The following is a 20,342-nucleotide window of genomic DNA, read 5'->3' on the forward strand; positions in this document are numbered from 1 at the left end:
TAGTGACGGTTAAATGAGGACGTTCGGCAGAGTAGGCCCCAACAATAGTCATTCTACAAACTGGTAAGTATGTATCAAAGAAGTCTTTGCTTTTTTGTGTATACCCCGTAGCCACATGCCTAGCCTTATACTTGTTAATAGTACCATCATGCTGAGCTTTTTCTTGAAGACCCACTTGAACCCAACTGGTTTGCAACCAAATGGGCGATCTACAATTTCCCAAGTTATGTTAATCATGATGGACTCCATCTCACTATGGACCACTTCTTTCCAATTGTATTCATTAGGAGATGCATATGCTTTTAGAATAGACTTGGGTGTATCATCCACGAGGTATACAGTGAAATCATCACTAAAGGAGTTTGGAATCATTTATCTCTTTCTCTTTTTAAAGTTGTTTGATCGTTCTCAACCTCTTTAGAATAGATTGGAATAAGGTGACTCATTTTCTTGATTTGAAGTATTATGTGTATCTTTCATAGGAAATATATTCTTAAAAGTGTAGCATCTCTAGATTTAATTATTGTATCAACAAGCACATAAAGTGATTTAGATTTGACAACTAGAAATATATAGGTGACGTTAGGATAAGCATAACCTAGAAAAACACGGTCAAATTTTTTTTTCCAAGTTTGTGTTTTTTATTTTTGTTATATGCCTTTCACAAAACAACCCCATGTACACAAATATGAAAGAGATTATTTTCTCCACTTCCACCCTTCATATAGTTTTCTCACTATTCTTCATAGGAACTCTATTTAATACATGATTCACCATTAGAATAGCCTCCCTCGACCATGCCTTAGATAAACCCATATTATCCAGCATAGCATTAAGTAGGTCAGTAATAATGTGAATCTTCCTTTTAGCAACTGAAAGGGAAATAGGGTCAAACCTTTTCATATATGATTTTGGTGGTTGAATTGCCCAACACAAACAATTGGACTAACTAGTTTGCTCTAGATTATAAGTTCTACAGGTGCCAAAGGTTCAACACAAACCAATAAAAAGTCCAAGATAGGGTTCAAAAAGAAAGGAGCAAAACCAACCGAAGGCTGCCCTGGTCTGGCGCACCGGACTGTCCGGTGTGCCACCGGACAGTGTCCGATGCACCAGGGAGATCAACTCTAAACTGCTCAGCTTCGGGTTTTTGGAGAGCCACTCCACTATAATTCACTGGATTGTCCGGTGTAGCACCGAACTGTCCGGTGTGCCAAGCGGAGCAACGGTCGCCAGCGCAACGGTCGAGTTCAACGGTCGACTGACACAGCTACAGTGCGCGGACAGTTCGCATAGAGGCAGAGCAGGCGCCAGAAGGCGCACCGGACAGTGATCAGAGACTGTCCCATGCACCACCGGACTGTCCGGTGGTCCCAGCTGTCAGAGCTCCAATGGTCGAACCCTAACGGTTGGGTGACGTGGCTGGCGCACCGGACTGTCCGATGCGCCCATCGACAGACAGCCTCCCCAACGGCCATTTTGGTGGTTGGGGCTATAAATATCCCCCAACCACCACACTTCAAGGTATCCAAGTTTTCAGCCATTGCATTCATTACAAGAGCTCTAGACTTCACTCCAAGACACAAAACAAGAGATCAAATCCTCTCCCAAGTCCGGAATCACTCCAAACAATTAATGACTAGTGAGAGAGAGATATTTGTGTTCATTTGAGTTCTTGTCGCTTGGATTGCTTTTCTTCTTCCTCCATTCTTGTTCTCAAGCAACTTATAATCAAGCAAGAGACACCAAGTTGTGGTGGTCCTTATAAGGGGTCTAAGTGACCCGTTGATTAAGGAGAAAAGCTCACTCGATCTAGGTGACCGTTTGAGAGAGGGAAAGGGTTGAAAGAGACCAGGTCTTTGTGACCACCTCAACGGGGAGTAGGTTTGCAAGAACCGAACCTCGGTAAAACAAATCACCGTGTCATCTGTTCTATTTCTTTGGTTGATTTGTTTTCGCCCTCTCTTTCGTACTCGCCTTTATTTCTAACGCTAACCCGTCTTGTAGATCATGCTTAAAGTTTATAAATTTCAGATTTGCCTATTCACCCCCCTCCAGGCGACTTTCAGCAACCCCATGTGAATCTCCACCTCGATCTGACTTTAAGCTTTTAAATTCTCTTACCTAATTGATTCTCGAACTCAGTCTTATTGATTCTAAAGTAATGTAATGCTTCATCTTTTGTTTTGAGTAAGTACACGTGATAATATCTAGTGGCATCATCAATAGAAGTTACCATGTACTTCTTTCCTCCTTTATTCAATACTCCATTCATTTCATAAAGATCAAAATGTATGAGTTCTAAAAGTCTCGAATCCTTTTCCTCCACACCAAAGTGAGGTTTTCTTAGTTGCTTAGCTTGCACACAAGCTCTTCGAACCTTTGACCATAAACAGTTTAGGAATTAAACACATAGTAGATAGCTTAGAGATGCTTTGATAATTAACATGAAAAATGAGAGTGCCACGCATTAAGCTCGTTATTATTACCCAAATGATCAGCATGGTTTACAACTAAATTATTAAAAACTGAAAGAAAACGTGGGACAAGCCTATATGTTTATAGCCTTTATCAACAAATAGTATAAATTGAGACATTATTACTTTATCAAACTCAAAAACCAACGTAAACCATCTTGAAAAAGCAAAGAACCACTAACAAGGTTCTTGTTTATTGTTGGTGCATGCTGCATGTTTTGTTGTTGCACGATGTTCCCCGAAGTAATCTCTAGCTCGACCGTATCAACACCATGAACAGAAGCATGTGAGTCATTCCCCATCAAGATAGAGGCACAATTTTGTGGCTGGTAAGAAGAAAGTAGAGATAAATTAGCACAAACATGAATGTTAGGTCTTGTATCAACCTACTATTTAGTAGATTGACATGCCAAAACAACAGTATAAGTATTATCATACCATGTTTCTCTAGCATCGCTCACAACCATGTTGAAAAAATTATCATACCCTTGCATACTCTTTTTGTTGCCATTCCTATCATGGCATTTCTTGGTGAAGTGCCTAGTATTTCCATAGACATAGGAGACAATTTTTTTTCATGTTTGTCTCCTTAAAGTTTGTAGTCTGTATGATGTTTGGCTTTTCCTTTTTCTTCTAGAATGGTGTATGCTCTTAGTATTGGAATGTGCCTCATATGCCTTGGATGCACCATCCTTTGCTTGAGTCATTTCTTCAACATCAAGAGAGGCTAACACATTCTCAAAAGATATGTTTTCCCTCCTATGTTTCAAGGCCATGTCGAAATTCCTCTAAGTTAGAGGTAATTTAGCAATGATTCCCCTATCATAAATGCATTAGGCAAGATGCATCCAGGTTGCTAGAGCTCACCAACAATAATATGTATCTCATGAGATTGCTCAACCACAGAGCAGTCACAAATGATCTTGTAGTCATGATAACGCTTAATGATATACAACTCATGTCCAACATTAGAGGCATCATACATATGCTCAATAGACTATAAGAGCCTCTTTATGTTCATTTACACATCATAGAGTTTGTCAAATAACACACTTAAGATGTGGCCTGCTGCTATCACATTATCCTTGTCGAACTCCACCTATTTTTCAATGGTTAGAGGACATTTACAAAGCTTCACAACCTAAGATTTGTCCATAGGAGTGAGCCATAAATCAAGTTTTGTGGATCATCTCTCAAAGTCCAATCCACCAAGCTTCTTAGATTTCATCGCATCAGCAAAACTATTACCCATTTTAAAGTGCTTAACAAGTTACTGGGTTGTTGGTTAATTGTCCATTTTTAAGATTAAATTAATTCATCAACCATTCACTACATAAACAATGGATAAACCCCACATAGCAAATAAAACATGTGCATGTAGTAGATTAAATCTATTTTGAACGTATCTAGTAGAAATAAGAGTGATGAACTCATCATTACTCATAGCGGAGATTGCTCAAGCCTGATCGAAGATGAGTTTGCAATATTGTTGAAGTCTATAGACGTCGCAGTGTAGGTCAACTCAATGAGACGTCATGTGATTGCTACCCAAAAACCTAATTCGCTCCAACTCGTGCATGTTCTTCAGTGGAGCGTGGTTTCAGAGACAACTCTTTTCATTATTATCATCATGTCGACGTCGAGGATAGATGAACTTGAGATCACGCTGCATCGAAGACTCCCTTGTCTAAAACCATAACCCGTAGTAGTTTGGTTATTTCTCATTTTTCTATGAGAATATCCTCTCTATTATATAGGGGAACTAGATAACCACGTGCAAAAGGATAGGCAACTAAAACTGACTTGGTTACGGTCTCTAGATCTAATGGATTCAATTCCAAACTGGTCATGCAAGGCAAAGTTAGAAAATGACTCGATTATGATCTCCACTGATGGATTCAGTTCCAAACTTTTCTTACACAATAAAGTCAAATTCATGAATGTACATTTGAGATTTATTCTAGAATTTATTGTTAAGTAAATAGTTCTAGCCTAACAAACTCCAATATGTATTACCAAGTATCATTGCTCCATTTCTCTTTAAACTTATATGAGAAATAAGGTTGGGTCATTTGCATTTTTGGAGTGTTTGTGATAGAATATGATGCCTGATCTTCCCTGAGGTGGGATAACTTGATTGGGTGGATATCTCGACGTTGATTATCCAAAGCTTCGGGCGAATGGCTCCTCACAATCACTACACCACTGCTCCGTTGGTTATCACCCATGGCACATGAATGACCTCGCCAAGAAGGCTTATCCCTCCAAGTGCAATCAAGAACACAAGCAAGAACAAATAATATTGATCACGAGGTGGGGTCTCACAAACCAATGAATGGCGACACTGTTCGATGACATAATGAATCTAATCAAAAGCCAACCCTAATGGTGGTGGTGGCTACTAATAAAATAGGGTTTAGGGGCATGCAAGAATCCAAGACATGCCCCTAATGGCCTCCAACATGATACACGGGCCAACAGCCCAAAGGACGATGTCATAGCACCGGAACAGAATCTAGACGCTGACTAATTTTGACGATTCCCATTGACTCCGAAAGGATTTTAAGTCGAGACTAGTTGGGTTGGAAAGATTATCCCCTTAGCTTTCCATCCATATAAAGAATGACACAAATAGAGTCGGTATGCATCCTAGTATCCATTTTAGTGCAAGCTAGACCTGGACCCCGAGGTGGAATCACAGTCTAGGTTGACTTCAACTCAATCTTGTTGTGGACTCCCTAGCTTCTCCCACTTGACACATTGGCCTTTCCCAGGTCCTTGTTTGTCCTCTCTAAGGTTCCTAATCATCAAAACATGCATGGCCCCAAGCGTAAGCTCTAAAACACAATTGACTAAGTTAGAACGAACATGGAGAATCAACCATCGTGCACGTGCTTGTGTTATTGGTCCATGCATTGTATTTATAGGAGTGTTGTCCTTATCATCCTCCCCCTCTTGAATTGGAGTCGTCCTTAACTCAAGCTCATCTTCCTCACCCACATATGGCTTTAAATATGAAATGTTAAAAGTGGGACTAACGCCAAATTCGGGAGGCAACTCAAGTGTATATGCATTATCATAGCAAGAACTTTGTAAGGTGTCATGAGTTTAGACTTTCTCAAATCAAGGAACCTATATTTTATCAATTGTACCCATAACAAATCACTAGGTACCAATTTTACTTCCCAACTTTATTGGCAGCAATGCGATACTTTTCAATTTGCAACTTAGTTGTTTCATGCAACTTATGAATAAATTTAGATCAGTGTGTAGCATCCAAGTTCAAAATTTCAAAAGGTGGTGAAGGTAGTAAATCAATTGGAGCACGACGATTAAACCCATACATTATCATAAACGAACTAAGCTTGGTTGTGAAATGAATGGACCTATTATAAGCAAACTCAATATGTGGCAAACATTCCTCCCACAACCTCAAATTATCTTTCAAAATAGCTAGCAACATAGTAGATAAAGTGCGATTAACAACCTATGTTTGCCCATCAGTTTAGGAATGACAAGTGTAGAAAATAGCAATTTTGTCCCCAATTGAAACCAAAAAATTCCCTAAAAATGGCTAAACAACTTAGCATCCCTATCAGAAACAACAGTGTCGAGGAAAAGATCCACGGGCCCACCAATCAGAGAAAGTATTGGGGAAAAGGTCTCCGGGTTACCAAGGTCCACTAGTCAGCAGGAGGATAAGGGAACCGTCTAACCTGGAAGCACCTGCCACCTGATAAACCCTGAGGCACCGAGCCCGGAGTCGGGCAAGGCAGAGATAGAAAGGGGCGCCAGACGAACAGAGAGGAAGCCACTCGAGTGGATTCCTCGCTTGGCCCAAGAATTACCAGCCATAAATGACCGATCGCATTAACTATGCCTGGCACCGAGCCACAGTAGGAGAGCCGGTCCGCCTCCCACTAATGACCTATGAGCCCCTTAGCCTGCGGTGCACTCATGACCTATGAGCCCCTCGACGTGCGGTGCACTCATGACCTATTAATCCTAGGCCTAAGTGTGTAGGCTAGCAACAGGACCTACAATACGACAAGCCACGTCGAGTCCTAGGCTACAAAGGCCCGGGTCGGTGTGGCGTAGAGGCAGTAAAAATGGCACCACGCTGCCCATACCGCCTGCCATAAATGACACAGCCATGGAAGCCTAAACGACCAGGGTGCAAGGCGACAATCATGATTTACGAGGGTAGAACACCTTGTTTTACCATGGCCCGGTAGCTCCTTCTAAGAGGAGCTGGCAGCCGACCCTCGCCTTGGTCTATAAAAAGGGAGGGTCAAAGATGGACACAACAGAGGCCACACGAGAGACACAACACACAAGGGACAAACGAACCAGAACACCTAGAGGACCAAGAGGCAGGAGGCAAGGAGCTAACCACCGCCTAAAGCTTAGTAGAGAGCTTTAATCTCGTAGTCCTTATGTTTAGCCACACAAAAGAGACTTGGGAGCTCTTCTTCCTTCTCTCGCCCACTTGTAATCTCTACTATGAGCATTGAGCAACAACGATGCCAAGCCACCAAAGACTAGATATATAGATGTTCTGTCCAAACCAGTATAAACCTCGCACCCTCTTAGCACACCATCCAGAACCTAGAACGCACACAAACAAATTTACTTGTCGAAGCTATGTTTGAAACACCGATAGTTGGAGCGTCGGATAGGGCCTTGCGCGTTCTCGATGAACTCTCCAGGCTCGGGATGCCCAGCAACACCAATGACATAGTTTGGGCCCTAGGAACGACCACCCGTTTTGGAAGTTTCAACTTCGCCATTGACGACAGGGGAACAATGATCAAGGCCCCGAAAGTCTTACACATATGCTTTGACATAAAACAGACGAGATGATAATTTTAAGCACAGTCTAAAATTCACTCCAACAGGAAGTCAAATCTAGAACCTGAGAAGTACTACTAAAACCCCCCGGAGCTAGATGCCCCTTCGCTTTTAGAGATTCTTGAAACTGCCACAAGTGATATAGATGTCTTTCAATACTTCAAAGGTGAAATGTCTAATTTTATAAGTGAAGGGATGAAATGGACAAGCAATTACAAGGGTTAAATAAACTTATATGCGTGATACCAACAACTCATAAAAACAATCATCTCGAGCCATTTAGGCATGCCATCGTACAATACAACAAACCACACAGGAGAAACATGTTAACGTAAAAAGGAAGGACTGGCAAGATTCAGAAGCCTTTTTCAGATCCAAAGAAGGCCTCTCCGTATTTTGTACAGACAATTCGACCACGTGCTACATTCCACAGCCATTCAACAATTTCTGGGTATTACAATTAGCTTTACGGCACCGCGTTGCTTTGCTGCTACCATAAGCAGCGACCTTGTCCAGAAACCATTCAAAAATACTATGTTTTATAACATCCTATATTTATCATCTGGAGGCCATCGACCAGAAATTCAAGATACAGGATGGCGCCAGCGCAAACCAGCTTATAAAAGCCAATGCTGTGGCGGTCTCGAAACTTGCACAGTGATTCTCTGCACATATGTTGAGATCATTACCGATGAGAACAGTGATTCCTGCTGAAGCACATGCCGCGCCCAAGGTTATTGTACCTGTGATCTACAAATAAACTTAAAAGGTCATTCACAAGATAGTTCATAGAAGATGATTCCTTTAATCAAGAAACAAATCTACACGACCATAACTTTTATCATCTATTGATATGTTTACAACTCTTCAATGTACAACAAATTATAGATAATTAACCCATCCGTTTTTAAGTTTTTAAATACATGACATATTTTTTTTGCACAAACTTGACCAACAATATTTAATCAATTACTAATTAAGTAAAGTGAAAAGACTACCACGACATCTGTCATCAAAAGTATGGCTTGTATGTCTGTCTATTTGTGCAAGTACAAATATTCATAGAATAGACGAATAGTCAAATGAGTGAAAAAAAGTACAACAGTGTTATATATTTTACAAAACAGAGTTTTTTTACAGGGTAGAATGAAATGATATTACTCACCCCATCTCCGATAGTAAATATACATACAGCTCGGGCATTTCTCAACGATCGCTTGACAAGAAGTGCATAAATGTCGACAAAGGCTAGCAAAAGGCTCCACAAGCACTGCAAAATGGCTGCTGCGACAAGGTAGCTGATCAAAAGAAAACCATCAGTTCATTGTGTAGACGAATACATAGAGAAATACATATAAATCACTAATTAACAAAAAAAAGCAGGCATCACCACTCTACTCCTAAGGATCTATTTTGACCCCATACAATGGTATTAGGGCTGAACCAGGACTGATCTGATCCTTAGCGTGTGTTTGGTTCGAAGGACCATCGGGGATGAGATAATCCCCAATTTGTTGGTGTTTGGTTGTGGAACCAACTGAGGACAGGATCACCCCAGGGGAATATTCTGCCAATATTCAGGTCTTCTCTTCCATGACCAGACTTATTTCAAGAGGACAGCCTCATCCTTCATCGACGCTGTCGTCGTCCGTCTCCTTTGTCCCGCATAGGCTCAGCTCTTCTCTTCCATGACCAGACTTCCTCTCTTCCTCAGCACTCCTCCGTGGATGCAGAAAAGGAGGGGCAGCTTCCTGGAAACGCAGAGGATGCTGCTGGGAGACAGCCACGAGGCGTCCATGGCGATGTCCCTGGAGAGGACACCTGAGATGACATCCACCCTGAGGCAGCGCACACGATCATCGGCCACTCTTGTAGCGGATGAGGAACATTGAGAAGTCTTAGCCGACCTCATTGTCCTGATCCATGGCTTGGCAGGTAGTGCTCGGGTAGTCGGGTGTAGGGGAAGAGAGGGGAGAGGAAAAAGGAGCAGCACTACGACGCAGGGAAAGAAATAGGCAGCAGTGCTGGGTAGCGCTAGCGCAAGCCACACTAAGCAGACGTCGCTGGGTGGCGCTAGTGCAAGCTGCAGGACCAAGGGAAGACACAGAGGCAAATCTGATGCGGGTGTAGAAGACAAGACAGAAAAAGGGAGAAAGATACGTAAAGGAGGATTGATAACTAGGGTCCGAATATGATAGGTGGGTCCTAATAACAGTTGGTAACACTGGTAAACATCTATGTCATCCTATCCCTCTACACTCATCCAACCAAACAAAAAAATTGGAATGAACCTATCCTCCTAACCAAACACAGAATTGGGAAGGTTCCATCCCCAAAATCGGGGATGGGTCCATCCTATCCCAATTTGTCTCTAAACAAAACACACGCTTAGTTTTCAACAGTTTTAATAGTTGTCCAAATGGCAGATTGGATATTTAAACTATGGAAGATCAACTAGAAGCTTAGAAACACAAATATAGAACAGTGAGAGCCAACATGCAGAGTTTCCATTACTCAGCCCTGAAGTAATGATTATCATATAAGTCATTAACAAATTGCCGCTTCAGTCGCGAATAAGTGACTTTTTGATTGTATGTAATCGAAAATTTCAGTTTGTGCATTGCCATTCAGTTCTTGCTAGTACATATTTGTTGGAACTTGCTAACTCGTGGTCAGCCAAGCTCAAACGGTGGGAGAATAGGGAACGGTTTGATGCCAGTAAACGCAAGGTATTAGGGCAACAGTGTTTTTTTCCGTCCCCCGCAATGGTACAGTACGGGGGTATTTATAGGTAACTGAGGGTCGGCCTTGCCTCGCCAAAGACAATTACACCCTCAGTTACCTACGTTATCCCCGGAATATTCCCCCTTGGGGGGTTATGGCGGGTCATTACAGCGTAATCAATTAAAGACATGGGCCAACCCTCTATCAGCCCTGCCAGCGTGGCGGCCTATGGTCGGGACCCTGTGACATGGGCCGACTATACACGGGCCTCCTTTTACAATGTGGAAGATTACAACTCATGGTCTTTGTAGTCCTGATTGTTCGATCTCCAGAGTCCTTGATGGTCTTCACCCTGGCCTGTCCGGGCGAAGGTAGCGCCTGAGTCTTCGCACGTGTGTTGTCCCCTAAGCACTTCGCAGTGTGGCTCAATCTTTAGGCCTTCGTGGTCTTCAGTCTTGAATCCTCGGGCGCGGGCCTTTCAAGCGAGGGGGACGTTACGCCTTCACCCCAACACATATTCTATTTGTGCATAGAGTTTTGATATTTGAAAAAAGATGAGCAAGTTTCCATGAGTAATTTCATAGTACTAAATCTGTGCTTTTGTTATGTTTTGCGAACATATTACAACAAAGAATAGTAGTGAAGAAGTTGCATTTTGGACTTTGGAGACTTCCAATGTCCAAAATATCAAATATTTGTGACTGAAGGGATTAATTTCAAGGTGCTGTTGCCATGCTGGCAAATATCACCCAAATTTTAAATAGTTAGCCACTAACCATTCACAAAATCAAAATCTCTCATGACACCCACAAACTTGAATCATCACACACCACTCCAATTCATAAGCTAATCTGCTATGTGGGACAGGGATCCCACACCAATCTAAAATGGAGTGGTTCATGGCATTGGCACATTAACCTGGATTGGTATCTGTTTTATGGTTCTATTCAGATTAGAGGGTGAAAATTTTACTTTTGCTACTACAGTTAAGGTTTGAACAATTCATTAGAAAAAGGTCAGTTTTCTAACAGTGACATTCCCGATCGTTATGCTAGTTAAGAACATAAAACAAATGATAAACGAAATTGAAGTGTTTCATTGTATGTTCCAATGCATATTATATACTGTGGAATGTATTTCTCAAATCTCAAGCATAAATATAACTGCTATTTTAATGTCAGTGTTCGAATTCTGTAATGGTATAACCAAAGGAGTCCATATAATATTAAACAATGTGTAACAAGAGAACAGTTCACTGAATGCCTTAGAAAGAAGCATGCACAAATTATCTTCTGTTTTCATTGACATGTTAACATTCAAAATGCAAAACAAATATAATACATGATTATATGTACCATATTAAGGCCATCTCCAGCAGATCTGCTATCTCATCCTCTATTTCAAACTCCACCCTATAAACAATGTCATCTACAGTCCTGAACCACCAAATCCCTGCCCCACCATACAGAGCAGTACTGTAACCCATATGAGAACGACCACGGTACTTTGCTTTAGTGTGGGATAGACAAGAAGATTTTCAACCCAACCCGAAATTCGCGCTGCTTGGGGATGCTACTAGAATCACCTAACCAACTCAACTAGAGGCCCTTTTCCCTTGCACTTAACTATCAAATTTTCTCTTTGGGTGATTAGGCTAGTGTAATGATCATTGTATTCTAGAAAACATTCCACTACATCTATCATTAAAAAGGCCTCTCACTGAGGCTTGAGGCTCTTCACGTCTTTGTGACCTATTTTCATATAGTGAGAATTCCAAGGGATGCCCAAGACAGGAACATGGTCAACAGTAATACCAGATTTTATCTGACACTAGATCTATCAAAACAAAAGTTGTCAAAGAAAATTGTAGCCAATCATGGTCTTGTCCCTGCGGATACAGGACCCTGTGATTGGTTCCAGGCAAGAGGTTATTAAGGCATCGCTAAAGCGAGCATGGCCATGCAAGGCATCCTGGCACACGAGAGACAGAGGAGGAGGCAGCGACGTCGCGCAAGATGCGGCGCACAGCCCTGGCCGGCCAGCGAGATCCCCAAGCTTCGACAGAGTCAGAGGAAGGAGAGCTGCCGAGGGGGGGGTGTTGCTTGCGGCTTCAAATGTGATATATAAACAATATTTAGTCTAACATTTTATATTACTATTTGAGTTTGAGTCGTTTCAATATAGCCGGTCCCAAGCCCGGTAAAGGAGGGTTGTGTTAGGTCCGGCAAACCAACGTAAAAACCAGCCAAATCTTATGGAGATGAAACCACAAAGAAAATCGTTGGGGCGTAACCCTCTTAGCGACGCGCCATATCGGAACCCGGGTATGGTGTTAAATGAGCAAGGGCCGGGCCGTCACCCCTTAAGTGACGCGCCGTCTCTTGATCTGGAGCCGGTGATAAATGAGCAAGGATCGGGTCGTCGCATCCTTAGTGGCGCGCTACATCGACGCCCGGGTGTAGTGGAAAATGAGCAAGGGTCTTTGCATCTTCCTCGGCGGGTGCGAAGGGTAAGGAAGTTAGTCGAGCCAACTAGGGTCCGTGTAGGTAGTTGGAACGTAGGTTCCTTAACAGGTAAGTTACGAGAAATAGTTGACGTTGCGGTGAGGAGACGAGTAAATATTTTATGCGTTCAAGAGACCAAGTGGAAAGGACAGAAGGCGAAGGAAGTGGAAGGTACAGGCTTCAAGTTGTGGTACACGGGGACTGCAACAAACAAGAATGGAGTAGGCGTCTTGATCGATAAGAGCCTTAAAGATGGAGTAGTAGATGTTAAGAGGGTAGGAGATAGAATCATCCTAGTCAAGCTGGTCATTGGGGACTTGGTTCTCAATGTTATCAGCGCGTATGCTCCTCAAGTAGGCCTTAATGAGAACTCAAAGAGGGAGTTCTGGGAAGGCCTGGAGGACATGGTTAGTAGTGTGCCAGTTGGCGAGAAGCTCTTCATAGGAGGAGATCTCAATGGCCATGTGGGTACATCTAGCACCAGTTCCGAGGGTGTGCATGGAGGCTTCGGCTTTGGGACTAGGAATCAAGAAGGAGAGGAAATCCTGAACTTTGCCCTAGCCTATGACATGTTTATAGCAAACACTTTCTTTAGGAAGAGGACATCCCACCTGGTGACCTTCAGTAGTGGCCAACACACTAGCCAGATTGATTTCGTCCTCTTGAGAAAAGAGGACAGGCATGCCTGCTTAGATTGCAAGGTTATACCTGGAGAGTGTGTGGTAACCCAACATAAGCTTGTCGTAGCTGACTTCCGTTTTAAGATTCGTTTACAACGGAATAAGCATAACAAGGTCACTAGAACAAAGTGGTGGAAGCTTAAAGGGGATGTGGCCCAAACTTTCAAGGAGAGAGTTATCGAGGAGGGCCCTTGGGCAGAAGAGGGAGACTCAAATATCATGTGGAGGAAGATGGCGATGTGCATCCGAAAGATAGCTTCAGAAGAGTTTGGGCTAAGTCAAGGAAACAGAAGGGAAGTTAAAGACACTTGGTGGTGGAACGAAGATGTCCAAAAGGCTATCAAGGAGAAGAAAGATTGCTACAAACGCTTACATCATGACAAGTGTGCACAAAACATAGAGAAGTATAGGATAGCGAAGAAGTCTGCAAAGCGAGCGGTTAGTAGAGCCCGGGGTCAAGCCTTTGACAACCTTTATCAACGGTTGGACACAAAGCAGGGAGAAAAGGATATCTATAGGATGGCCAAGATTCGTGAAAGGAAGACAAGGGATGTCAACCAAGTCAAATGCATCAAGGATGAAGCAAACCAACTATTAGTGAAGAATGAAGAGATCAAGAATAGATGGAAGGAGTACTTCAACAAATTGTTCAATGGAGGGAATGAGAGTTCTACAATAGAATTGGACGAACCATTCGATGACAACAACAGGGGTTTTGTGCGAAGGATACAAGAATATGAAGTTAAGGAGGCGCTAAAAAGGATGAAGGTAGGAAAGGCGATGGGCCCTGATGGTATCCCTATCGAGGTATGGAGATGCCTTGGAGACATAGCGATAGTATGGCTGACTAAGCTTTTCAACACCATCTTTCGGACAAACAGAATGCCCGACGAGTGGCGGCGGAGTACATTAGTACCAATCTTCAAGAACAAAGGAGATGTTCAAAGTTGTACTAATTACCGTGGAATTAAACTCATGAGCCATACAATGACGCTATGGGAGAGAGTCATTGAACACCGCCTGCGAAAGCTGACGAGCGTGACCCAAAATCAGTTTGGTTTCATGCCCGGGAGATCAACTATGGAGGCCATTTTCTTACTAAGACAACTTATGGAGAGATTCAGAGAACAAAAGAAAGACCTGCATATGGTCTTCATAGACTTGGAGAAGGCTTATGACAAAGTACCCAGGAGTGTAATGTGGTGGGCCTTGGAAAAACACAAAGTAGCAACAAAGTACATTAATCTTATTAAAGATATGTACACTAATGTTGTGACAAGTGTCCGAACAAGTGATGGGGACACCGATGACTTTCCAATTAACATAGGACTACATCAAGGGTCGGCTTTGAGCCCTTATCTTTTCGCGTTGGTGATAGATGAGGTCACAAGGGACATACAAGGAGATATACCGTGGTGTATGCTTTTTGCCGATGATGTGGTACTTATTGAGGAGAGTAGGAGTGGTGTTTCGCAAAAGTTGGAATTGTGGAGACAGACGCTGGAAGCAAAAGGTTTTAGGCTTAGTAGGTCTAAAACGGAGTATATGAAGTGTGATTTCAGTGCCATGGGGTATGAAGATGGCGATGTTAGTCTTGATGGGCAAGTGGTACCCAAGAAAGACACTTTTCGTTACTTAGGATCAATGCTTCAGAAGGATGGAGACATCGATGAGGATGTCAGTCATAGAATTAAAGCTGGATGGTTGAAGTGGCGGCAAGCGGCGGGTGTCTTATGCGACCCCCGGGTGCCACACAAACTAAAAGGCAAATTCTACAGGACAGCAATCCGGCCGGCTATGTTGTATGGAGCAGAATATTGGCCCACTAAAAGACGACATGTCCAACAACTGTGTGTGGCAGAGATGCGTATGTTGCGCTGGATATGTGGCCACACAAGGAGAGACCGAGTCCGGAATGATGACATACGAGAGAGAGTAGGAGTGGCGCCAATTGAGGAGAAGCTTATGCAACATCGTTTGAGATGGTTTGGACATATCCAACGAAGACCTGAAGAGGCACCAGTGCATATCGGAATAATTAGGCGTCCCGAGAATGTGAAGAGAGATAGAGGTCAACCAACCTTGACGTGGACAGAGGCAGTGAAGAGGGACCTGAAGGAGTGGAATATTGATAAAGAGCTCGTCGTGGATAGGAAGGGGTGGAAGTGTGCAATTCACGTGCCAGAACCTTGATTTATAGTTCCGCTTTTCCTCCTTAATCGTTTGACCTTTTCTTGTGCCCATTTAGACCTTGCTGGTTCTTGTGGGTTTTATCTCTTTTATGTGTTCCCCCGTTTCGTCGTTTTCGGTTCTCCTTTGCCTTTGTTTCCCCTGTTTTCTTTGGGGGTTGAGCTCTGAGGTTTTCATACGGGGTTTCATCTCTAGCCTACCCCAACGTGCTTGGGACAAAAGGCTTTGTTGTTGTTGTTGATTTGAGTTTGAGTAAGGCATCGCCTCACCATAGGCTTTACTGTCTAAAAGGTAAAAAGAGGGTCGGTCGCCTTACCGCCTTAATAACTATGGTTCCAGGGCAAGGTTTTTGAGGGAGACAAGAATTCCCTCATTGCTCTATTAGTCTTGTGAGTAGTGGGATGTTGTCAAACTCTTCTATATTTTTGAAGCAAATAGAAACTATCCAGAATGGATGAGCATAAGGAGCAACACATGAGACACCACAGTCTTCACTTCCAGTTATAATCAGAAGTCAAAATGTAGTTCACAAAGTTTAAAGACAGGTTGAAAGCTAGCTTACTGACCAATCTTACCATTCTAAAAATCATACCATGCAATTTGTTGGAAGCAATCTAGGCCATGGTGCAAGATTAGAGAAGGGTAATTTGTTGTTCCATGATGAAACAGAAATTGCAATTGTTACCCTGGCTACCACAAGGGTAAGCGTGGATATAATTCAATAAAAAAACAGCATGCCATCACCCAAATGCTTGCACAAGATAGCATTAATACATTGTAAATAATGAGTTATCTACTCAGAGTTGAAACCAAAGGATTGAGAACCGTTCCATTAGAAAAAAAGTGATAGATTACATGATTCGTCATTGTTTTATTAGTCTGCTAATCTTGTGTGTTTGTATGTCTGTATACACACACTATAAATAAAATGGTGATGTGCTACTCAGTCTTTCAAACTGAAGGAAACATGTTGACCGAGTTCTTGCAATGAGCAACACATCCATGAACACTCACCACCATTCATAGATATTGGTTGTAAACACAAAACCAGCTATTAATCATCTTGCCGATTGGCTTGGAGGATATTGGTAAAGTTTGTGCTCACCTCCATTGATTTCCCTCCATGGGCCATTAAGGCATCTGATAAAATCAGGAAGGGTTCCTCATGGAGGGGTAAGAAGGGTGCAAAAGGTGGTCACTATTTGGTCACCTGAACTAAGTGTGCCTCCCTAGAGAACTCAGGGTTCTTGGGATTTCTATGCTCAAACCCTTAGCTGGTCTCTTACAATGAGATGGTTGTGGCTAAAAGAAATTGATCCAAGCTGACCTTGGTCTATGTTCCATATTCAAGTTCACAAATCTATCCACACTTCCTTCTCCATGGCCAGTGTGCAATGGTGCTGGGGCTGGCACCTTATTTTTGCTTGACAAGTAGATTCATGACCAGTGGATAGCTTATCTTGCATGACAAGTTTTGTTTCAGTGACAAGAGAAGAACAAACAAGAGGATTTTTTTCTATGCCTCACTGAGCAATGCCTGGGTCTTCGACATCCAAGGTACTTTGACAGCAGGTGTTATCACTGAATACCTTGCACTTGGGACATTTTCTTCAGAGGTGACAGGTGATTCTGCAACCGGATGCATGAATGTATCAGACTCCCATTTTTGACAGCTTTCTGGGGATGGGGCATACTCATCAAAATCCACATATGCTGATTTTTTCCAGGGTACTATTAGTTCTAGACCATGGGAGATATGGAAGATTTGGGCACCAGGCAAGTGTAGTTCCTTCATGTGGTTAGTCACTCGAAACAGGTGTTGGATGGCCCGATCGACTGGAAAGATGAGGGCTCCCACACCCAGAGAGAAGCACTGAGCATGACCAAGCTGAAGAGACCACTAATCTGAACACCTTCTGGTTTCTTGTGTCTTTGCTCACGAATTTTAGTTCAACCTCCTGCGTAGACTAGGCCTGCAGCATCTCAGTCCGCTAGCAGAGGAGAAATATTTTAATGATTGGTGGGAAAGAATTATTCTGATTGTTCTAGGTGGTTGGACCTTGTGGATCCATTGGAAAAGGTGCGTTTTTTATGGGGCATCACATATAGCTAGGAGACTTGTTGTTTACTAGCAAGAATTTATATTTTTGGCGTTTGGCCAGGGCATGAGGTGTTGATACCTCCTTGCCATTGTGCTAAATGCGAGTTAATTATAGATTGTGGTTAAGCTGACAGTTGTAATAGGTGTGAATGTCCACGTGAGGACTTGAATGGTGTGGGTGGCTTTGTATTGCCCCATTTTCTTAATATAATCATACACTGTACTCCAGGATAGTCGGGGGTGGGGGTGGGGGGGAGAGAACAAAAAACACAGAAGCAACCCATCAGTTTCACGACTAATTAAAATGTGAACTTTCTGACAAAAATCATATTACATCTTTGCATGTTGTTAGGTGCAAGCATGTTCACCTAAACAGCATTTTAGTTCATTTAAACAACATTTAAACGGTAAATGAAGGCCACCCGTGTAGCTTAGGCCCTAACAGGGAATTAAATAATTGCATCATTAAAAACCATGAAGGGCAGGCCTGATGCAGTGGTGAGAGCTCTCACTGAGTCACCAGGTCACGGTTCGAAGAAACCTGAGCCTCTGGCACTGGATCATCCCTTTATTAAAAACCATATAACCGTTCTAAATAGATCAGAGTTAAACATGATAAAATTAGCTAAATAGCTATTTAAATCAGCATTAGAGCAACTTCAACAAATCACCGAAATCAACCTTAAAAGTGTTTTTAAGGTAAAAAGTCATCTCCGGACGTCTTCAACTCCAACAATTCCCCTTTCTCTTCCCAATTTTTTCACGGCCATGTATATGGAGCTCAACCTCCCCCAAATATTCGTGAACGAGCTGCCACCCCAATCTCCTACAGCGTGCTATTTCCTCCATCTTTGGCGCACTTTTTCCGTCTGGGATTCTTATGCCGGACGTTGGAGGATAATCGACGCCCAGGTCCTCCAGCTCCACAACTCCGATGGGGCACATGTGGCTACGACTGTTGTGGTGCAGTGGCCATGGCCACCTGTTGCTGATGCTTCTTGTTCTTATTCGGGGAGCGCTTGCATATGGAGTGGCGGCGCTTGCATATGGAGTGGCGGAGCTTGAGCACCAGGACAGGAGAGCCCGCAATAGGAGGCGGAGGACGAGGACTCAGAGGAGGCTACCTCCATGTCGTCGGAGAAGGAGTCAGACTCGGCAGCCATGTCGTGCATCAGCGCATTGAGCAGGAGCTGCATTGAGCAGGAGCTGCATGTTGTCCCCGCCAGTGTCCATGTCCGGCTGACGTGTCAAATGCTTAAACTATTGGGGAGTTAATTATTAGGGATCTACTGTGTGGAGATAAGATTTTGGCAAAATATTTTTTAGTGGAGCCCCCAATACATAGTTTTTAGGAATAAATTTTTAGGAGTTTTTAGGAATAAATTTTTAGGAGACTCTTGGAGTTGCTCTTAGTCAATAGGGGGATTACAACTACCACATTGGCACACCGCTAATCAAGATGGTAAGTATATAAGCTGAAGTGAGATTTAGCTATCCTTCAAAAATAATTATATTATAGAATACTTATTTTTTGCACACATAAATATGCATTCTCCAGTCATCCCACGTAAGCTCCACATAGACTTCACTCGACCACATCACGCCATCTTTTTCTCTCAAAAACGTATGAGAACTATGCCCCGTTATATATTAAGCAGAAGAACTATGCCCCGTTATATAAAAAGGGGTGGTCTTAAGAAGACCAATACAAGAGACGACTCGACTAATACAAGGAGAACCCTAAACCACATCACGCTATCGCCTAGCCCCTACACAAATAGCTTCAATATACCGCAAATACAACTGCTACTCTAAAAGTTCACGCGAAAGACTCCAGAATACTTCGATTTCTAATCCAGGCATACAAAGAACCCAAATAAGTCGGTTCAGATTTTAAAAAAGATGGTATCCACAAGAAAAGGTATTTGTTGGACCTGAAGGCAGAGACGGACGGGAAGTCGTTGGTGGACGCCATGACGGCGAGCGCAGCGGCTGCGAAGAAGGCCTGCGCAAGGCGTAGACCAAGCCCCGCAGGTGTCCCTGGTGCCCCAGGCGGATCCTTCATCCGCACCCCGCGCGGGTGCGCGGCACCCTCCACCTGGGCCTCCGGCCCCTCCGCCGCCGCGGCCGGCGGCGGAGGGGCCGCTTCCACAGGGTGCACCGCCGGCCGGCTAGCCCGCATCGCCTCCGATTCCACTGCACTCGATCAGCAGCAGCTCGCCGTCATCTGATCTCTTCGTGGCAGGGGTGGGATTGGGAATCGAGGGAGCCGGGGTTTGGGAGATTCGCTGTGGGATGGCCGGATGGGGCAGCGGGGATGGAATGAGGAAGAGAAGTCCGCAGTCCGCACGACCACACGGACATAGGACCGCTGTCTCCTCTCCCCTCTTCGAGCGTTTCCCACTTTCCCTTGAGCATGGGTTATTATTTACTACCAAAGCGCTCCTACTTTGCTACCTTTCCATTTATATTCGCCATAAAATATAAAACAGAAAAACATGTATATATTTTATTGTCTAGGTAAGTGTAATCATGGTTAGAATCCTTATTTCTATACTAGGTATGTGCCCGTGCGTTGCAACGGAAATACGCTGGGATGAGTATCGACATATATCTAATCGGATCTTATATTTCCTTGGGGTCTGGAGAAAGTGTGCTCGAAAGCCAAACATGTGAGCTGGTAGTCTGGCATGATACAATCATTAATTCTTTATCAAAACAAAATAATAAGACATTTGATTGCGTCATACTAGACAAAATCAGTTTTTATTAGTTGCAACGTCACCCAACAGAATGTACATGTATACAATACAGC

At 43.2% G+C, this 20,342-nt stretch overlaps 1 protein-coding gene across 2 annotated transcripts; it reads right to left on the reverse strand.

Annotated features, from left to right (window-relative positions):
* Positions 1–7,555: 7,555 nt before the first annotated feature.
* LOC100276927 (CASP-like protein 15) lies at positions 7,556–19,949 on the reverse strand. 2 transcript variants are annotated; one of them, XM_008683435.4, is made up of 4 exons: positions 19,462–19,949; positions 11,408–11,464; positions 8,494–8,626; positions 7,556–8,078 (listed from the first exon to the last, which is right to left on the reverse strand). In XM_008683435.4, the coding sequence occupies exons 1-4, from the start codon at positions 19,707–19,709 to the stop codon at positions 7,887–7,889; spliced, it is 630 nt and encodes a 209-aa protein (XP_008681657.1). In that variant the 5' UTR covers positions 19,710–19,949; the 3' UTR covers positions 7,556–7,886.
* Positions 19,950–20,342: the final 393 nt, after the last annotated feature.

Source organism: Zea mays, chromosome 5 (assembly GCF_902167145.1).
Source record: "Zea mays cultivar B73 chromosome 5, Zm-B73-REFERENCE-NAM-5.0, whole genome shotgun sequence".
Lineage (NCBI taxonomy): Eukaryota > Viridiplantae > Streptophyta > Magnoliopsida > Poales > Poaceae > Zea > Zea mays.